Source organism: Cebus imitator, unplaced genomic scaffold (assembly GCF_001604975.1).
Source record: "Cebus imitator isolate Cc_AM_T3 unplaced genomic scaffold, Cebus_imitator-1.0 Scaffold190, whole genome shotgun sequence".
Lineage (NCBI taxonomy): Eukaryota > Metazoa > Chordata > Mammalia > Primates > Cebidae > Cebus > Cebus imitator.
The window spans coordinates 2,052,451-2,069,254 of NW_016107505.1; the positions used below are offsets into that span (position 1 = coordinate 2,052,451).

The 16,804-nt window shown below is 36.5% G+C and overlaps 1 protein-coding gene across 4 annotated transcripts in view; it reads left to right on the top strand.

Annotated features, from left to right (window-relative positions):
* The window catches only part of CLCN3 (chloride voltage-gated channel 3), a 100,620-nt gene that overhangs the window by 41,716 nt on the left and 42,100 nt on the right, over positions 1 to 16,804 (top strand). For all 4 annotated transcript variants that reach the window (XM_017546665.2, XM_017546668.2, XM_017546667.2 and 1 more), the window contains one exon: positions 16,437 to 16,594. In XM_017546665.2, the coding sequence (XP_017402154.1) occupies positions 16,437 to 16,594 (158 nt within the window). The remainder of the gene's footprint in view (positions 1 to 16,436; positions 16,595 to 16,804) is intronic.

The following is a 16,804-nucleotide window of genomic DNA, read 5'->3' on the forward strand; positions in this document are numbered from 1 at the left end:
CCTCGGCCTCCCGAGTAGCTGGGATTACAGGCATGAGCCACTGTGCCTGGCTTGTTCTAAGTGCTTTATGTTTATGAAATCACTTAATCCTCATCACGAGTTTATGAAGTAGGTACTGTTATAATCCCCATTTTTCAGTGGACAAGACTGAAGTAAGGAAATATTAAGGAAAAGTCAGACTTTCATCCAGATATTTGGCTCATACTCTAATCACGAGGCTAAACTGCTTCTCACTATCTTCATCATAACTTGTGTTTTAAGTCTGGTAGAGGCATAAGAAGTTTAAAAGCAAAGAAGCACAATCCTGAAGAAGTTAGTAAATTTCTCGTGAATGATAGAAATGATAGAAATCTCTTCTTTTTCTGAAGTCCCCATGTTCTTTGTACACAGGGGGACTCGATAGGGCATTCCTGGTGGATGTAATAAAGTGAGTAAATGCTGTGATGGGAGGAAATGCCTATTATGTTGTTCTTGGATTAGTTTTGATACAACAAAGGCAGTTTTGTTGTGAGTCAGTAGAGGTAGTGTAGAAAGGTGGAAGTGAGGCCAGGCGCGGCGGCTCATATCTGTAATCCCAGCACTTTGGGAGGCCAAGGCGGGCGGATCATGAGGTCAGGAGATCAAGACTATCCTGGCTAACACAGTGAAACCCCGTCTCTACTAAAAATACAAAAATTAGCCAGGTGTGGTGGCGCACTCCTGTAGTCCCAGCTAGTTGGGAGGCTGAGGCAGGAAAATAACTTGAACCCAGGAGGCGGCGGTTGTGGTGAGCCGAGATTGTGCTACTGTACAACAGCCAGAGGGATAGAGCAAGACTCCATCTTAAAAAAATTAATTAATTAATTAACAAATTAATTAAAAAGGTGGAAATTAGAAGCGTGCCAGATCCTAGAGGACTAACGATGGACTTAAACCACAAAAAGTGTAGCTTTGCCATTGAAATAATAGTTTGGGATCTTATTTTGTTCAACTTTCTACCTGAAATTATTTCTTGACATTCATTAGCTTAGCAATGTATCTAACTAAAACTTTTTTTTAATTTCCATTATATTAGATATTTGTTCCTTTTTCTTCCCTCTGAAATGTATCAGCAGTTAGCATTTTTTGCACATAATTTGAAAATCCAGGTGTTATATTCTTACTGCCAGAGGGTCATTCTGTAGGCTCTTTGTAAAATGACTTTAGGATTCACATCTTTCTTATACTTTTCTTAGCCCTTATATTTTATCCAACTAGAAAATTAAACCTCTTCTTAAAAATTAATCCATCTAAGTGTCTGTAAATTAAAGGAATAACTAAAGATTCTTTATTTTGTGTCAAAAACTCCTTGACAACAATAGTATAAAACAAAGCCTGTTTTTAAATGTATTTTGCCCACAGTATTGGAATTTCAACTCTTCAGTAAAATTTGGTTCATATTACTACCTCTATCTTGATTTTCTAAAAATAACTGATACTTTAATATGGTTAATTTTATGCCATCTCGTGGCTTGTCAGAAATGTTTGTATCAAGATTTCAAAGAGTGAACAGATTTCTTGCTGCATTGATTAAGTTTGTAATTTTGGCTATTTTCCCAGCTTCGAGGTCTCTGCTTTGTGTTTATGCAGGAGACTCGTAGCTTAAATTGTACTTTAAGATTTTGTTTCTCATTTTGAAATTAACATATTTGTTTAATAAATTTTATAAATTTATTAAATAAGAAATTTAGCAAATTTTATAAATCTTTTTATTCATGTACTCTACAGCTCATCTTATATGCAGATGCAATAATTGAATGTGGATCTTATTTCTAATTACACAGATGTCTTAATATCCACCTTATCATCTCTAACTAAGGATGTGGCTTTTTATTTTGAGGTGGCAACAGAACAGAAAAGAAAGCAGCGAATTGAGTAATGGGCTTAGCATTGCTGCTGCCTGGTTGTGTATCTTCGGTAAACTTCTTTGGGATTTGGTATTAATTTGCAAGTCTTTGCAGTTTAGAGAGTTAAATATGACTGAATGGCTGAACAAATTTTAATAGTATGTGCTGCTTTTATACTACTCATTTACCCAGTAGACATTTAATTGTCCACCTTCTAAATGTGAGGCACTATTCTTGCCATTACATTTTTCAACTTTGGAGTCTGCTAACATTCTGAAACTTCCACTATCAACTTGTAACGTTTACTTTCCCCTCCCTTACCCGGATGGACATTTCTTATCAGTAAGGTCACAGAGGGAGAAAAAAAAAATCCCATGGCTAGACTTCCTGCTCTTAACATGCAGAGGCAATTAGGTTATGAGGGGACACATAATATTTTGGATTTCTGCTTTCTTCCTTCCATAATTTTTTTTAAAAAGGTTCATATGTTTTGCATATGTCTTATGTAACAGTAATCTGCATTGTGAACTTAAATAACAAGGATCACTATTTCACATATTTGGAGATTGACCACAGCAGTAATAAGTAACTCTTATTAAATAACCGTATGTACCATTTTTCATGTAAAATTATTATTTGGATGCACCCCTTTCAGAAAAGACTTAGGTTCTTTTAAATGTCACTGTGATATTTACTAGGAAGCTCAGTTTAAGATGCAGCAATTAAGGCTGTGTGTGTGTGTGTGTGTGTTTTTAAGTTCAGCAAATATATGTGGACAGCTTATGCTTAAAATTACATTTATATTTATGGGAAAGCAGACAATTTTATTAGTGCCTATATTTTTCTAGTTCAGTGTTTGTCAAACTTCAAGTTTTAACATGTTTATCATGAAACCCATTGAATTGTTAGCAGTATTTTAAAAGGAAAGATTAAAAAACCAGAAAGTGAAATATCAGCATATACCAAGTACTAAGTATTGTTTACTAAACTTTGGTTTTATTTAAGTACCTATCTGTATACTATGTCGGTGAGAAAGATTTCTCAGCATTTTTTTAAAAAAATATTTCAAAAGCTAAACAAAGTTCAAAAACCAGTTTATAAGTACACCTGGGTTACATAAAGATATGCTTCCTGTGACGTAAGATGCAGTTGAGGGTGAGAATGAGGATGCACTCTTATAAACTTCTGCGAAAGCATAAGGATATGAATGCTGGGAGCAAAGTAGTGCTCACCACTTCTGTAATTTTCTATTGCAGCATTTTAAGTAATATAGGAACAAGGGGACTGGAACCAAAGGCAAACAGGGATAGTGATGGTGAAGGGTAGGATTGCATTCATTGTCAGAAGGCTAAGTGCATATGCGTATGTGTGGGAGAAGGCGTCATGTAATAGTTCTTAACCTACTCTGAGGGAAGGTTGTCCACATTTCTTAAAGTATACATGTAAACCAACAATGAAATTGTTTTTTAGGCACTATTGCTTAGTGGTAAGAAGTGTCTTGAGAAGCAAAGTGCTAGACTTTGATTCCCTGTTCTACTGCTTGTCAGCTGTGACTTTGGGCCTGTTTAACTCTTTGCACCTTGTTTTCCAAATTGATAATGTGGGGATAACAATACCTGCCTCATTGTATTGTTATGAGGATTTTATGAACTAATATGTGTAATGTCCTGAGAACAATGTCTGGCTCACATTAAGTTAATTAAAATTAGCTGTTCTTACTGTTATTATTAGACATGAGCTAGATAAAAGTGGCCTCTGCATGGGAAAGATTATTTTAATTCTGATGTAGTCCAGCTTACCTTTTTTTTTCTTTTGTCTCTTGTGCTTTGGTGTCATATCTAAAAAACCAGGCCTAGCTCAAGATCACAAAGCTCAAGATCACCCCTGTATTTTATAGTTTTTGCTCTTTAGATCTAGGATCCATTTTGAATTAATTTTCATATATAGTGTGAGGTAGGGGTACAGTTTCATTCTTTTGCATGTGGATAGCCAGTTGTCCCCACATCATTTGTTCAAAAGACTATTCTTTCCTCACTAGAAAAAATATTTCTTTAAAGAATAATGAATACTTTTTTTTCTTTTTAACTGCTGTCACTCAGTTGGAAAAAGAATGGTGAATAATTTAAAATAACTCTAGGTAAATTTAAGTCTTTTTGTTTAGATTACACATATTAGGAAATAATGGATTTGTATTTCCATAGGTGTGCTTGACCTTTATAAAGTTCTCGGTCTCTGGAAAAAATAACATAAGGCAAAACAGTCTTCTTAGTAGAGATACCTTTGCAAGAAAGTTGCAAGCCAGTTCTAGTTCATCAATTGGATAATTTTTCCTGCTTACGGGAGGTATTTCAGTATTGGTGATATCTGGACTATGAAATGTCCATTGTGGGAAACTTGATCTTTCACCAAGCATTTTAGGAATTTGTTTGTGTCCATATCAGGCATAATGAATTAAGTTATTTGTTAAAAATACAGGAATTTTGACTGGGTACGGGGCTCATGCCTGCAATCCCAGCACTTCGTGAGGCTGAAGTAAGTGGATCAAAAGGTCAGGAGTTCAAGACCAGCCTGGCCAAGGTGGTGAAACCCTGTCTCTACTAAAAATATAAAAATTAGCTGGACATAGTGGCACATGCCTATAGTCCCAGCTTCTCAGGAGGGTGAGGCAGGAGAATTGCTTGAACTCGGGAGGTGGAGGTTGCAGTGAGCCAAGATTGTGCCACTGCACTCCAGCCTAGGCGACAGAGCAAGACTCCTTCTCAAACAAAGAAACAATGCAAGATTTTTGTTCAATATACAGTTGTAGAAGAACTCATTGTCCAAATTTGTTTTTTTGTTTTTTTTTTTTAATGGAACCATACTCTGTCACCGAGGCTGGAGTGCAGTGGCACAGTCTCGGCTCATTGCGACGTCTGCCTCCCGGGTTCAAGCAATTCTCCTGCCTCAGCCTCCTGAGTAGCTGGGACTACAGGCGTGTGCCACTATGTCTGGCTAATTTTTGTATTTTTAGTAGAAACGGGGTTTCACCATATTGGCCAGGCTGCTCTCGAACTCCTAACCTTGTAATCTACCCTCTTCAGCCTCCCACAGTGCTGAGATTACAGGTGTGAGTCACTGCACCTGGCCAGACATTTTTCTTTGCCTTTGTTTGTCATATTGTTAGTCTTTTGGTTAAGTGAGCTGTATTATAACTTAGTCATATGAGTAATATAATGCAGCATGCTGAAGTTTTTTTTGTTTTTGTTTTTGTTTTAATAGAGATGAGGTCTCACTATGTTTCCCAGGCTGGCCTTGAACTCCTGGGCTCAAATGACACAGCCTCCTGCCACAGCCTTCTGATTAGCTGGGACTACACGTGTGTACCTCTGCATCTGACTTTCCTGATGAAATTTTAAATACCCAAATATTTGAGCAAAAATAATGTAGCTTGTGTTTATTGTTTTCCTATTATTTGTCAGATGTAGTATTAAATGTTTTACATAATCTATCTCCAGTCCACATATTATGCTCTAGTAGAAGTGGATAACAAAACCAAAGTACTCAAAGAGGTTAATAAGTAACTTGTGCTGGATCACAGAACTAATGGGAGGCAGGGTTGGAATTTGACTCTAGGTGTTTCTGACCTCAAAGTGCATTAAAGTCATGGAATTTCTCTACTAGGCCACCTGTAAGAAAAGTGATCTTTTTCCCAGTCGTTTTTGTTACTGTTTTTCAGCCAGGAGGTAGTAGAGTTAGGTAGTAGATGGTAGTCACTGGCATCTGGTAGCCCTCCAAAAAAGTTTTTGATTTTTTTTTTTTTTTTTTTGTTTTAAACTTGGAAGCTATTAACTTTCAGGTCATTAACTTTCTTATTCAAGAGCTGGGTATTTAGGTAGCAGGAACTATCCTATGTCTTCTTGAAGGCTCAGTTGTTAAAATTAATTGATTCTGATTATCACTGTGCTCAACATTCACATTTCCAGGAGCCAGAGTTTGATTGCTCTAACTTGGTTCTAACTTGCGTCTTTAGCTGGGGAGGAGAAGGTACCTTGATTGATAGCTTCACCAGGACGGCATGCAGTGAAAGACAGAAATTTCCTTAAAATAATTGTGTTCTGTTATAGAAAGAAGCAGAAGGAGATACCAAGTAGGCAAAACAATCAGGTTTCATTAAATAAATAATAACGCTAATGTGAGGATAACAAATGGATAATATTATTTTAAATTTGGAAATATACCTGGTTATTAGTATTGAATATCTGATAGTGGGGTTGGGGAAAATGTTGAGAATAAAAAAAGACTTAAACTCATAAAAATTAATTGGAAAAGAGGATGGCTAAGCAGATACACATGTTAGATAATGTTCATAATGGCTAACCAATCTGAAGATGTGTTTAAATTGCAGTGTGCCAGATGTGGGGGTGCTTGCCTGCAGTCCCAACTACTTGGGAGGCTGAGGCAGGATGACTACTTGAGCCTAGGTTCAAGGCTATAGTGAGCTATGATTGCACCACTGCATTCCAGCCTAGGTGGCAGAGCAAGACCCCATCTCTAAAAAAACAAAGTAAAAGGAATAAATTACAGTATATTATGACAAATACAGTAATCTGAAGTCATTGAAAATGTGCATGTGCATTTAATGATGTGAAATGATTTTTAGAAAGTATGAATGAAAAAAAATCAACTTTTAAGTGTGGCTAATATGATCCTACCTATATGTCACTTACAAAAAATATAAAAGGCTGAAGCTCGTCACCAGTTTAATTGTTCTGTCTTGTTTACTTGATTCCGTTTTCCCCCCTCCCCAGCAATCTACATGTAGTTAGGTAAAATTGGTTCTTCATCTGGCTTATTACAGAAACGCTAAGCCTGTTTACTTAAAGCTTTTTGAAACCCAGAGACCCATCTTTTGAATGCAAAAGTTTTTGCTGTTAAGGATTAGTATTTTCATATGTTTGTTAGCCACATAATTGTCTCCTTTTGGGAAGTGTCTGTTCATATCCTTTGCCCACTTTAATGGGTTGGTTGGTTGGTTGGTTGGTTTCTTGTAAATTTGTTTAAGTTCCTTGTAGTTTCTGGATATTAGACCTTTGTCAGATGGGTACATTGCAAAAATTTTCTTTATTCTGTAGGTTGCCTGTTCACTCTGATACTACTTTCTTTTGCTTTGCAGAAGCTCTTTAGTTTAATTAGATCCCATTTGTCAAGTTTGGCTTTTGTTGTAATTGCTTTTGGTGTTTTAGTCATGAAGTCTTTGCCAGTGCCTATGTCCTGAATGGTATTGCCTAGGTTTTCTTCTAGGGTTTTTATGGTTTTGGGTTTTACATTTAAGCCTTTAATTTGTCTTGAGTTACTTTTTGTATAAGGTGTAAGGAAGGGGTCCAGTTTCAGTTTTCTGCGTATGGCTAGCCAGTTTTCCCAGCACCATTTATTAATAGGGAATCATTTTCCCGTTGCTCGTTTTTGTCAGGTTTGTCAAAGATCAGATGGTTGTAGATGTGTGGTGTTATTTCTGAAGTCTCTGTGTTCTGTTTCGTTGGTCTATATATGCGTTTTGGTACCAGTACCATGCTGTTTTGGTTACTGTAGCCTTGTAGTATAGTTAGAAATAGGTAGCATGATGCCTCCATCTCTTTTTTGGTTCCATATGAAATTTAAAGTAGTTTTATTCTAATTTTGCAAGGGAAGATAATGGTAGCTTGATGGGAATAGCACTGAATCTATAAATTATTTGGGGCAGTATGGCCATTTTCATTTTATTGATTCTTTCTATCCATGAGCATAGAATGTTTTTCCATTTGTTTATGTCCTCTCTAATTTCCTTGGACAATGTAGTTCTCCTTGAATAGGTCCTTCATGTCTCTTGTAAGTTGTATTCATCATCACTGATCATTAGAGAAATGCAAATCAAAACCACAATGAGATATTATCTCATGCCAGTTAGAATGGCGATTATGAAAAAGTCAGGAAATAATAGATGTGGTTGAGGCTGTGGAGAAATAGAAACGCTTTTACACTGTTGGTGGGAGTGTAAATTATTTCAATCATTGTAGAAGACAGTGTGGCAATTTCTCAAGGATCTAGAACCGGAAATACCTGTTTGACCCAGCAATCCCATTACTGGATATATATCCAAAGGATTATAAATCATTCTGCCATAAAGACACATGCACACATATGTTTATTATAACACTATTTACAATAGCAAAGACTTGGAACCAACCCAAATACCCATCAGTGATAGACTGGATAAAGAAAATGTGGCACATATACACTATGGAGTACTATGTAGCTATAAAAAAGAACTAGTTCATGTCCTTTGCAGGAACATGGACAAAGCTGGAAGCCATCATTCTCAGCAAACTAACACAGGAATAGAAAACCAAACACTACATGTTCTCACTCATAAGTGAGAGTTGAACAGTAAGAACACATGGACACAGAGAGGGGAACATCACACACTTGGGCATGTTGGGGAGTAAGGAGGAAGGGGAGGGAGAGCGTTAGGACAAATACTTAATGCGTGCAGGGCTTCAAACCTAGATGATGGGTTGATGGGTACAGCAAACCACCATGGCACATGTATACCTATATAACAAAACTGCACATTTTGAATATGTATCTCAGAACGTAAATTAAAAAAAAAAAAAAAAGAATTTGTCTCTTCTGTGGGTTTCAGAAGCCTACATTTGAAATGGGTATACCATAATATCAAGTCGTGTTCTCCATACTCTGCTGTGTATTTTGTTTCCTATGGCAAAGGATGTCTCTGATGGATTGTTGCAGAGAAGGTGTGTGGAGGGGAAAAGAAAATAGAGTTGACTGAGGAAACTTGCTTAGTCTTTCCAAGAGGTATTCCACTGCAGCTCCACTAGTGTCTTCACAGATAAATGAGAACTGCATATGCTTTGAGAAATGGGAAGTCCAGGGTAAATCCTGTCGTTTTAGATTAATAAAATCTAACTGTAAGCAGAACTTTTTCTGAGGAGAGAAAGAAAGGCATAATCAAGGAGGCTGCAGTCTCACTACTACCTTTATTTCATCCTAAAGACATGTCTTTGTCTTCTAGAGTTTCCTCCAGATATCCATTTCAGAAAAGCCGTATTGTCAGGCCTGGTGCAGTGGCTCACGCCTATAATCCCAGCACTTTGGGAGCCCAAGGCGGGCAGATATCCTGAGGCTGGGAGTTTGAGACCAGCCTGGCCAACATGGATAAACCTTGTCTCTACTAAAAATACATAATTAGCTAGGCATGGTGGTACATGTCTGTAATCCCAGCTACTTGGGAGGCTGAGACAGGAGAATTGCTTGAACCCAGGAGGCGGAGGTTGTGGTGAGCCAAGATTTCACCATTGCACTCCAGCCTGGGCAACAAGAGTAAAACTCTGTCTCAAAAAGAAAAAGAGCTATACTGTCATTTTCCAATGAACTTTCCTAATTATATATATATAATTAAATGTATATATAATTTTTTTTTTTTTTTGAGACAGGGTTTCACTCTGTTGCCCAAGCTGGAGACAGTGGTGTGGTCTTTGCTCACTGCAACCTCCACCTCTCAGGCTCCAGCCATCCCCCCGCCTCAGCCTCCTGAGGATCTGGGACTACAGGTGTGTGCCACCACACCCAGCTAATATTTTGTATTTTTAGTAGAGTTGGGATTTCGCCGTGTTGGCCAGGCTGGTCTTAAACTCCTGGCCTCACGTGATCCACCTGCCTCAGCCTCCCAAAGTGCTGGGATTACAGGTGTGAGCCACCGTGCCTGGCCTCTGAAATATTATTATAGGAAAAAAAAGAGTAGATGTACTTTATGTAGGAGAGAACTGTAATTTATCCTGTGATGGTACCTAAGAGATACATCCTTTATAAATCATGCACAAGATGAAATTGAGAGGTAAAATGGGATAACTTATACTGTTGCTTTTAAAAAATTTAAACATGTATATTATCTCATTTTAGCCTGTGTAAGTCATATCTTGTACAAGTTTAGGTTTCAGAGAACTATATGCAGAGAAACAGTCCAGTAGGATTATTTTAAAGCCATTGTTGTTAGAAAACATAATACCTTTAAAATTACTTCTCATGTAAGGTATGTAGGCATTCTTGTGATCACATTAGAAATACAGTGTCTTCTGCCCAGTTTAGGAGAGAAATTTTCCTTTTCTTTTTCTTCTTCTTTTTTTTTTTTTTTTTTTTTTTTTTTTTTTTTTTTTTTTTTTTTTTTTTTTTTTTTTTTTTTTTTTTTGAGACAGAGTCTTGCTCTGTCACCAGGCTTGAGTGCAGTGGCATGATCTTGGCTCACTGTAACCTCTGCCTCCCGGGTTCAAGCGATTCTCCTGCCTCAGCCTCCTGAGTAGCTGGGACTACAGTCATGTGCCACCAAGCCCAGCTAATTTTTTTGTGTTTTTCACAGACGCGGGGTTTTGCCATGTTGGCCAGGCTGTTCTTGAGTTCTTGACCTCAGGTGATCTGCCCATCTCAGCCTCCCAAAGTGCTGGGATTAAAGACCTGAGCCAGCATGGCTGGCCTCTTCCCCTTCTTTGCACTACTCAGATTTTCATGTTTGGCAGAACAAATTATAAGAGAAAATATTTGAAATGTCACATACTAAAGTAAATGGATGTTTGAAAATTTTCTGGTTTTCAGAGATTTTGAATTGCTGAATCGTTGTGTAAATTAAGATGTTAAGAGTAGTTTTCACAGAGTAATAATTTGAAAGCCACTGAAAGAATGACACGTGCCTAATGTAGATTTTATTGCACTACTGTACCTGTTTCTACCTCATAAAAGTGAGAACAGCAGTCTGTATTTTCTACTTCGTCGTTTGTGAGTCTGTTGTTTGCTTATTATCTTCATGCTGCAAATAGTCTGGAAATTCTTTAAATGGGTCAAGTGATGTATTATGGATACATGTTAAATGGTATAGAAATTTCACTTTTTATTTTTTGCATTAAGAGCAATAAGATCGGTAGTCCATGTTTCTTCAGCTCTACCCAGAGAAGGGCAATGTAGGGGGTAAGATGAAGTTTGCAAAATATTTTATAGTAGGCTTTTTCTAAAAGTATCTTCAGAGTTACAGAAGTTTAAATATAGCACAAAGAATCCCATATACCCATCACCCTGATTCCTGAAGTGTTAATATTTTACCACATTTGTCCATTATGTCTCTTTTCTCCAAGTATTATATGCGCCATTATATGCATAATATATAATATGTAGCATTTTATATAGCTATGTGGCATGTATGCACTATATATGTTTTTTTCTGAGCCATGTAAAGAGTAAAATGCAAACATAACATGCTTTTACTCCTAAGTACTTCAGTGTGTATTCCCTCAAGAAAGGACATTTTCTTCTATACAGCTACCGTAGACTTCTACACTTTTCAAAATCAGAACGTTTATATTGATACCATACTATGACATGTCCTGTAGACCATTTTCCAATATGCCAGTTGTCCCACTATGTCCTTTAGTACAAAAGAAAAAGGATTTTTTCCTGGTCGAGGAGCTAATCCTAGAGCACATGTTACATTTAGCTGTCATTTCTTTTTTAATCTAGAACAGTTCCTCAGTCATTCTTTATCTTTTATAACCTTGACATTTTTGAAGAATACAATCCATTTATTTTGCAGAATTTCCCTTAGTTTGGGTGTGTCTGGTTTTTCCTTACAAGATTCATTTTATGCATTTTTTGGCCAAAATACCATAGAAATACTGTACGTCTTACCAGAAAGCTGTAAGAGGTTTTGATTCTTCCCTGCAAATGCATTTTCTAAATATCACTTTTAATATTATATAGAGAGCAGAGTCAGATTCTCACATTATAAAAGTTCCTGTTATATTTTTTCTCCAATTGCTTTTTCTCAAGAAAATGTGTGGCCTTTCAGGTAGCTTTTACAAAGTGGAAGTTACTACATAAAATTAGGATGGGGGGCAGGGAAGAGCTTTATTAAAGCTCTAAGTTTAAGCTTTTGAATATGTGTTGTATATAAATGAACACGGGCATCATGATGCAGGGATTGGGCCTTTAAACCGTTGGCCAAGAATGATATAAATTATTTATTCTTGGAGTACTTCTGCTAAAACACTGAAGTCAGTGTACTACTCTCTTTTTAGAAGTTTTACACCTTTTCTTTTTGGCGAGGGGGATGGAGTCTTGTTCTGTCACACAGGCTGGAGTGCAGTGGCATGATCTTAGCTTACTGCAACCTTTGCCTCCTGGGTTCAAGCAATTCTCCTGCTCCAGCTTCCCTAGTAGCTGGGATTACAGGTGTGCACCATCATGCCTGGCTGATTTTTTGGATTTTTAGTAGAGACGGGGTCTCACCCATGATGGCCAAGCTCGTCTTGAACTCCTGACCTCATGATCTGCCGTCCTTGGCCTCCCAGAGTGCTGGGTGTGAGCCACTGCCAGAAGTTTTACACCTTTTCAAAGCACACCTTCTTTTTGTTTTGTTTTTTTGAGGCAGAGTTTTGCTCTGTCGCCCAGGCTGGAGTGCATTGGTGCAATCACAGCTCACTTCATTCTCTACTTCCCAGCCTCCAGCAGTCCTCCCACTTCAGCCTCCCAAGTAGCTGGGATTTCAGGTGCGTACTACCATGCTCAGCTAGTTTTTGTAGAGATGGGGTTTTGCCATGTTGCCCAGGCCGGTCTCTAACTCCTGAGCTCAATCTATCCGTCCTCCTCAGCCTACCAAAGTGCTGGGTTTACAGGCGTGAGCCACCACTCCCGGCTTCCAAGGCAGACATTTAAGTTTAATAAATGAGGAGATAAGTGAGAATCCTGTTGGATCTGATAGAAGCAAACAAACATTTATTATTACTGTTACATTGTTTAAAATACTAGCCCCTTCTATATTCATGTCCTGTTCTTACTACCTCTTAGAATTATTTAAAAAAAAAAACCTACTCAATAATTTATTTGACTTATATCTCAGCAGTAATAAAATTAGTTGATAGTATTGGCATCATGGTTCTTTGTGCACTTCTCCCTTATCCTACCCCCAAATTGATTTCAAATAATTTCTTGCTCTAGTCTAAGAATGTTTATATTGATGGGCCATGGTGGCTCACGCCTGTAATCCCAGCACTTTGGGAGGTCGAGGAGGGTGGATCACAAGGTCAGGAGCTCAAGACCAGCCTGGCCAACACGGTGAAACATCATCTCTACTAAAAATTCAAAAATTAGCCAGGCATAGTGGTAGGCACCTGTAGTTCTAGCCACTTGGGATGCTGAGGCAAGAGAATCACTTAAACCCAGGAGGTAGAGGTTGTAACGAGCCAAGATCATGCCACTGTACTCCAGTCTGGGCAAAAGAGCAAGACTCCGTCTGAAAAAAAAAAGAATGTTTACAGCGATTAAGAAAAGTTCAGATTCTGGCTTTAACATACGTAATTGTTTCTTTATCTGTAAACAGAAGAGAATGAGTTCATTCAAACCAGAAAGACGGCAAGAGTAGTCTGGGAATTTTGCTCCATTTCTTAAAAGTTCTATAATAAAATAAACATGTCGTGTGTTTTATTTTTCCAATTTTTTAAAACATTAGTATAGAGTGCTACTTCTTATATTCTATATCAAATAATTTTCAGTAATCTCTAGGTAATTTTTGGCATTAAAATCTATATTATAAAATAATTTGAGCATATAATTTATAATCACTTATGCTAAAATCACCTATTTGAAATTATGTATGAGGTTTTCAAAGTTTATAGTGCTTTGGAAAAAATGTAAATGTTTCTTTGCTTATATATCTTTATTATAAGCTGTAGTATATATCATATAGTTGTCAAGGATGCTGATAGATACTTAGTATTTAAAGGTAACTTGTTTAAAGTTACTCAGCTGTCTAGGACTAGAAGCTGGCCGTTTTGGTAACAGTTTGTTGCTCTGTTTACTTATATGATGATTGGATTCATTAGAATTTCTCTATATTTTCATAGCTATATCCATGGTCCTATGAAAATATTGTGTGTGTGCTTATACATATATGTATAGTAAGTACAAAGTAGAAAGTGAAAGTTCATTTTCTGCTTTTAACAATTCTGGTCCCCAGAGATAACCTTTATTAATATATTGTCTCAAGTTTGATCCTACCGTTTTCTCTGTATTCATGAGCATACCTGTGAAGCATAATTTTTAAACCAAAATAAATGTTACACAGTAATTTACATATTAAAAATGCTAATCTACACCTGACCCTTTTTTAAAAACTGCGATATATTGTAGCCAACTTTTTATAGGTATATATTGATCAACCTTATTCTTTTTACTGCTGCATTATATTTCATTGCATAAATGTACATAATTCATTACCAATAGATAAGACATTTCCATGGGTTAGAATTTTTCAGTATTACAAATAATGTTTCAACGAAATATAAGTCTTTGTGCACTTGTGAATTAATTCCTAGAAGTAGAACCCTTATATTTTGATAGGTATTTCCAAATTGCCTCCCAAAATGCTTGTATCTCTTTACTTCCACTGTCAGGTCTAATAATTTTCACTCGGTTTATCGTATTCCTTACCCAGTCTGTTTTTTATACTCTAAACTCTTTTTTCTTTTCTTTTTTTTTTTTTTTTTTTTTTTTTTTTTTTTTTTTTTTTTTTTTTTTTTTTTTTTTTTTTTTTGAGACAGTGTCTTGCTCTGTGGCCTAAGTTGAAATGCAGTGGTGCGGTCACGGCTTATTGCAGCCTCAATCAACCTGGGCTCAAGCAATCCTCCCAACTTAGCCTACTGAATAGGTGGCACTACAGGCGCATGCCACCACCACACCCAGCTCTTTTTTTATATTTTTAGCAGAAATGGGGTTTTGCCATGTTGCCCAAGCTGGTCACAAATTACTAAGCTCAAACAATCCACCTATCTCAGCCTCCCAAAATGCTGGAAATTACAGGCGTGAGACACTGCGCCTGGCCCAAAAACTCTTTTTCTAACAGTAATATAAATTGTCTTTTACAGACTATACTCATATCATATGTTTCTTCTTTCAGAAATAGGTGTTAAGTGTATCTAGCATGGAATGTATCTCATTGTGAAACCGTAGCCTAATTTATTTCAAATTACAGTTGAAAATTTATATTTTTTTAGCAAATTTTCTTAGGTTAAGCCCACCTAGTTCAAGGCACTACAGACTCAAGATTTCTTTCTTTTTAACAAATTATAGGTAACATCGCTAAATTTATAGTGAAAGAATATTGGAACCTTGGAACTTCAATATTTGAACTTTGTTTTGAAATGTAATTTGTTATAAAAATATTATATTGCATGTGGAAGTCAGGGACAGTTTATTATTATTATTTGTACCCCCTACATTGTATAGGAAAGTGCTATTTATATAAAAAAATTCTTAATAGAAGTCTTCAGTTGTAAAGTCTGCTGTACAGACTTTAGATCAGGGATTGGCAAACTATGAGTCATGTGCCAAATCCTGTCCTTCACCTGTTTTGTAAATAAAGTTTTACGGGAACACATTCAGACTCATTCATGTACATATTGTCTATGATTTCTTTTGTGCTACTATGGTAGAATTGAGTTGTTGCAACTGTGTGGCATCCAAAGCCTAAAATACTTATTCTCTGGCTGTTGGCCAACCCATTTTAGCTCATAAACACTTTGGCATTAATATGTTTTGTTTTGTTTTTTGTATAGCATATAGTAAGATGCTCTGCCCACATTGTGCATAATTTATAGATTTATTCAAGGATTTATGCAAGTGTGGCTGCAAGAAAAAAACGTAGAAGTGAACTTGCTAGGTTGTAGAGCATCTGTGTGTATTAAATTTTGTTAGCTTTTGCCTTCCCAAAGGGATTATTCCAGTTCATATTTAAACTACTAATTTTGTGATAGGGCCTCCTTTACCATAGCTCTGCTAACTTAGTGCATTCACACACTTTGTCTTTACTAATCTGCTGGAGGAAAATGATACTGTGGATTTGATTTGCATTTGTTTTTATGTGTTAGATTGAGCTTATTTTCATATGTAAAAGCCACTTGTCTTTCTTTTTCTTGAGCTGCCTTTTAATGTCCTTCCTGATACATTTCTCCAGCCTTTGTTACTCATATAAGATAGGTAGTGAACATGTGTCAAAGATTTATTTGACTCTAATGCGGGAACTAGCCCGATGACAAGGCTGATTGAGAGGAGGATGTATGAGCCTGAAGTGTAGCCTCATTGAAAGAAAGCAAATTCTTACAGGGCGAAAACAACACCACAACTCTAAGGTCTATTCTTCTATGGGACAGAATTCATTTGCATTTTACCAGGTAAAAAATAAGATTTTCAATTTATCTTTTACAGGACATTTTCTAATTTTACAATGTTTTCCCTAATCAGTAGTAAATAGTCATTCAAAATTCTCCAAAGAATCAGGTGACTGTTAAGCAAATTGTTGATACTTGGGTTTGACTCTAAAAGGACATGCCATAATCTTTTGCCTTTATTTCCAAGTTTTGGATAATTTTTCTTAACATTTTTCTCTAATTGAAATGATTTCAAGTAATATTTCTGTATAACTTAATAACGAACTTCTAAGAAGGTCACATAGCTCACTATTGTCTCTTCTAAAACATACTTTCCTTTTTTCCTCTGTAGGAACTCATTATACAATGACAAATGGAGGCAGCATTAACAGTTCTACGCATTTACTGGATCTTTTGGATGAACCAATTCCAGGTGTTGGTACATATGATGATTTCCATACTATTGATTGGGTGCGAGAAAAATGTAAAGACAGAGAAAGGCACAGACGGGTAAGTGTTTTTAGTAATTTTAAAAAATATAGTATATAATTAGATCATTTAATAATGTATTTCTGCCAGTGATCTCAGGCTGCCAAAATATGTTTACATTTAATATAAGTAACTGTCTACATTTCATATGTGATACATGTTCTTTTCTTTTTTCCTGTGTTTAATTTTTTTAGGTTACTCAGACCCCATATCTTCCCAGAAAGAATTTAG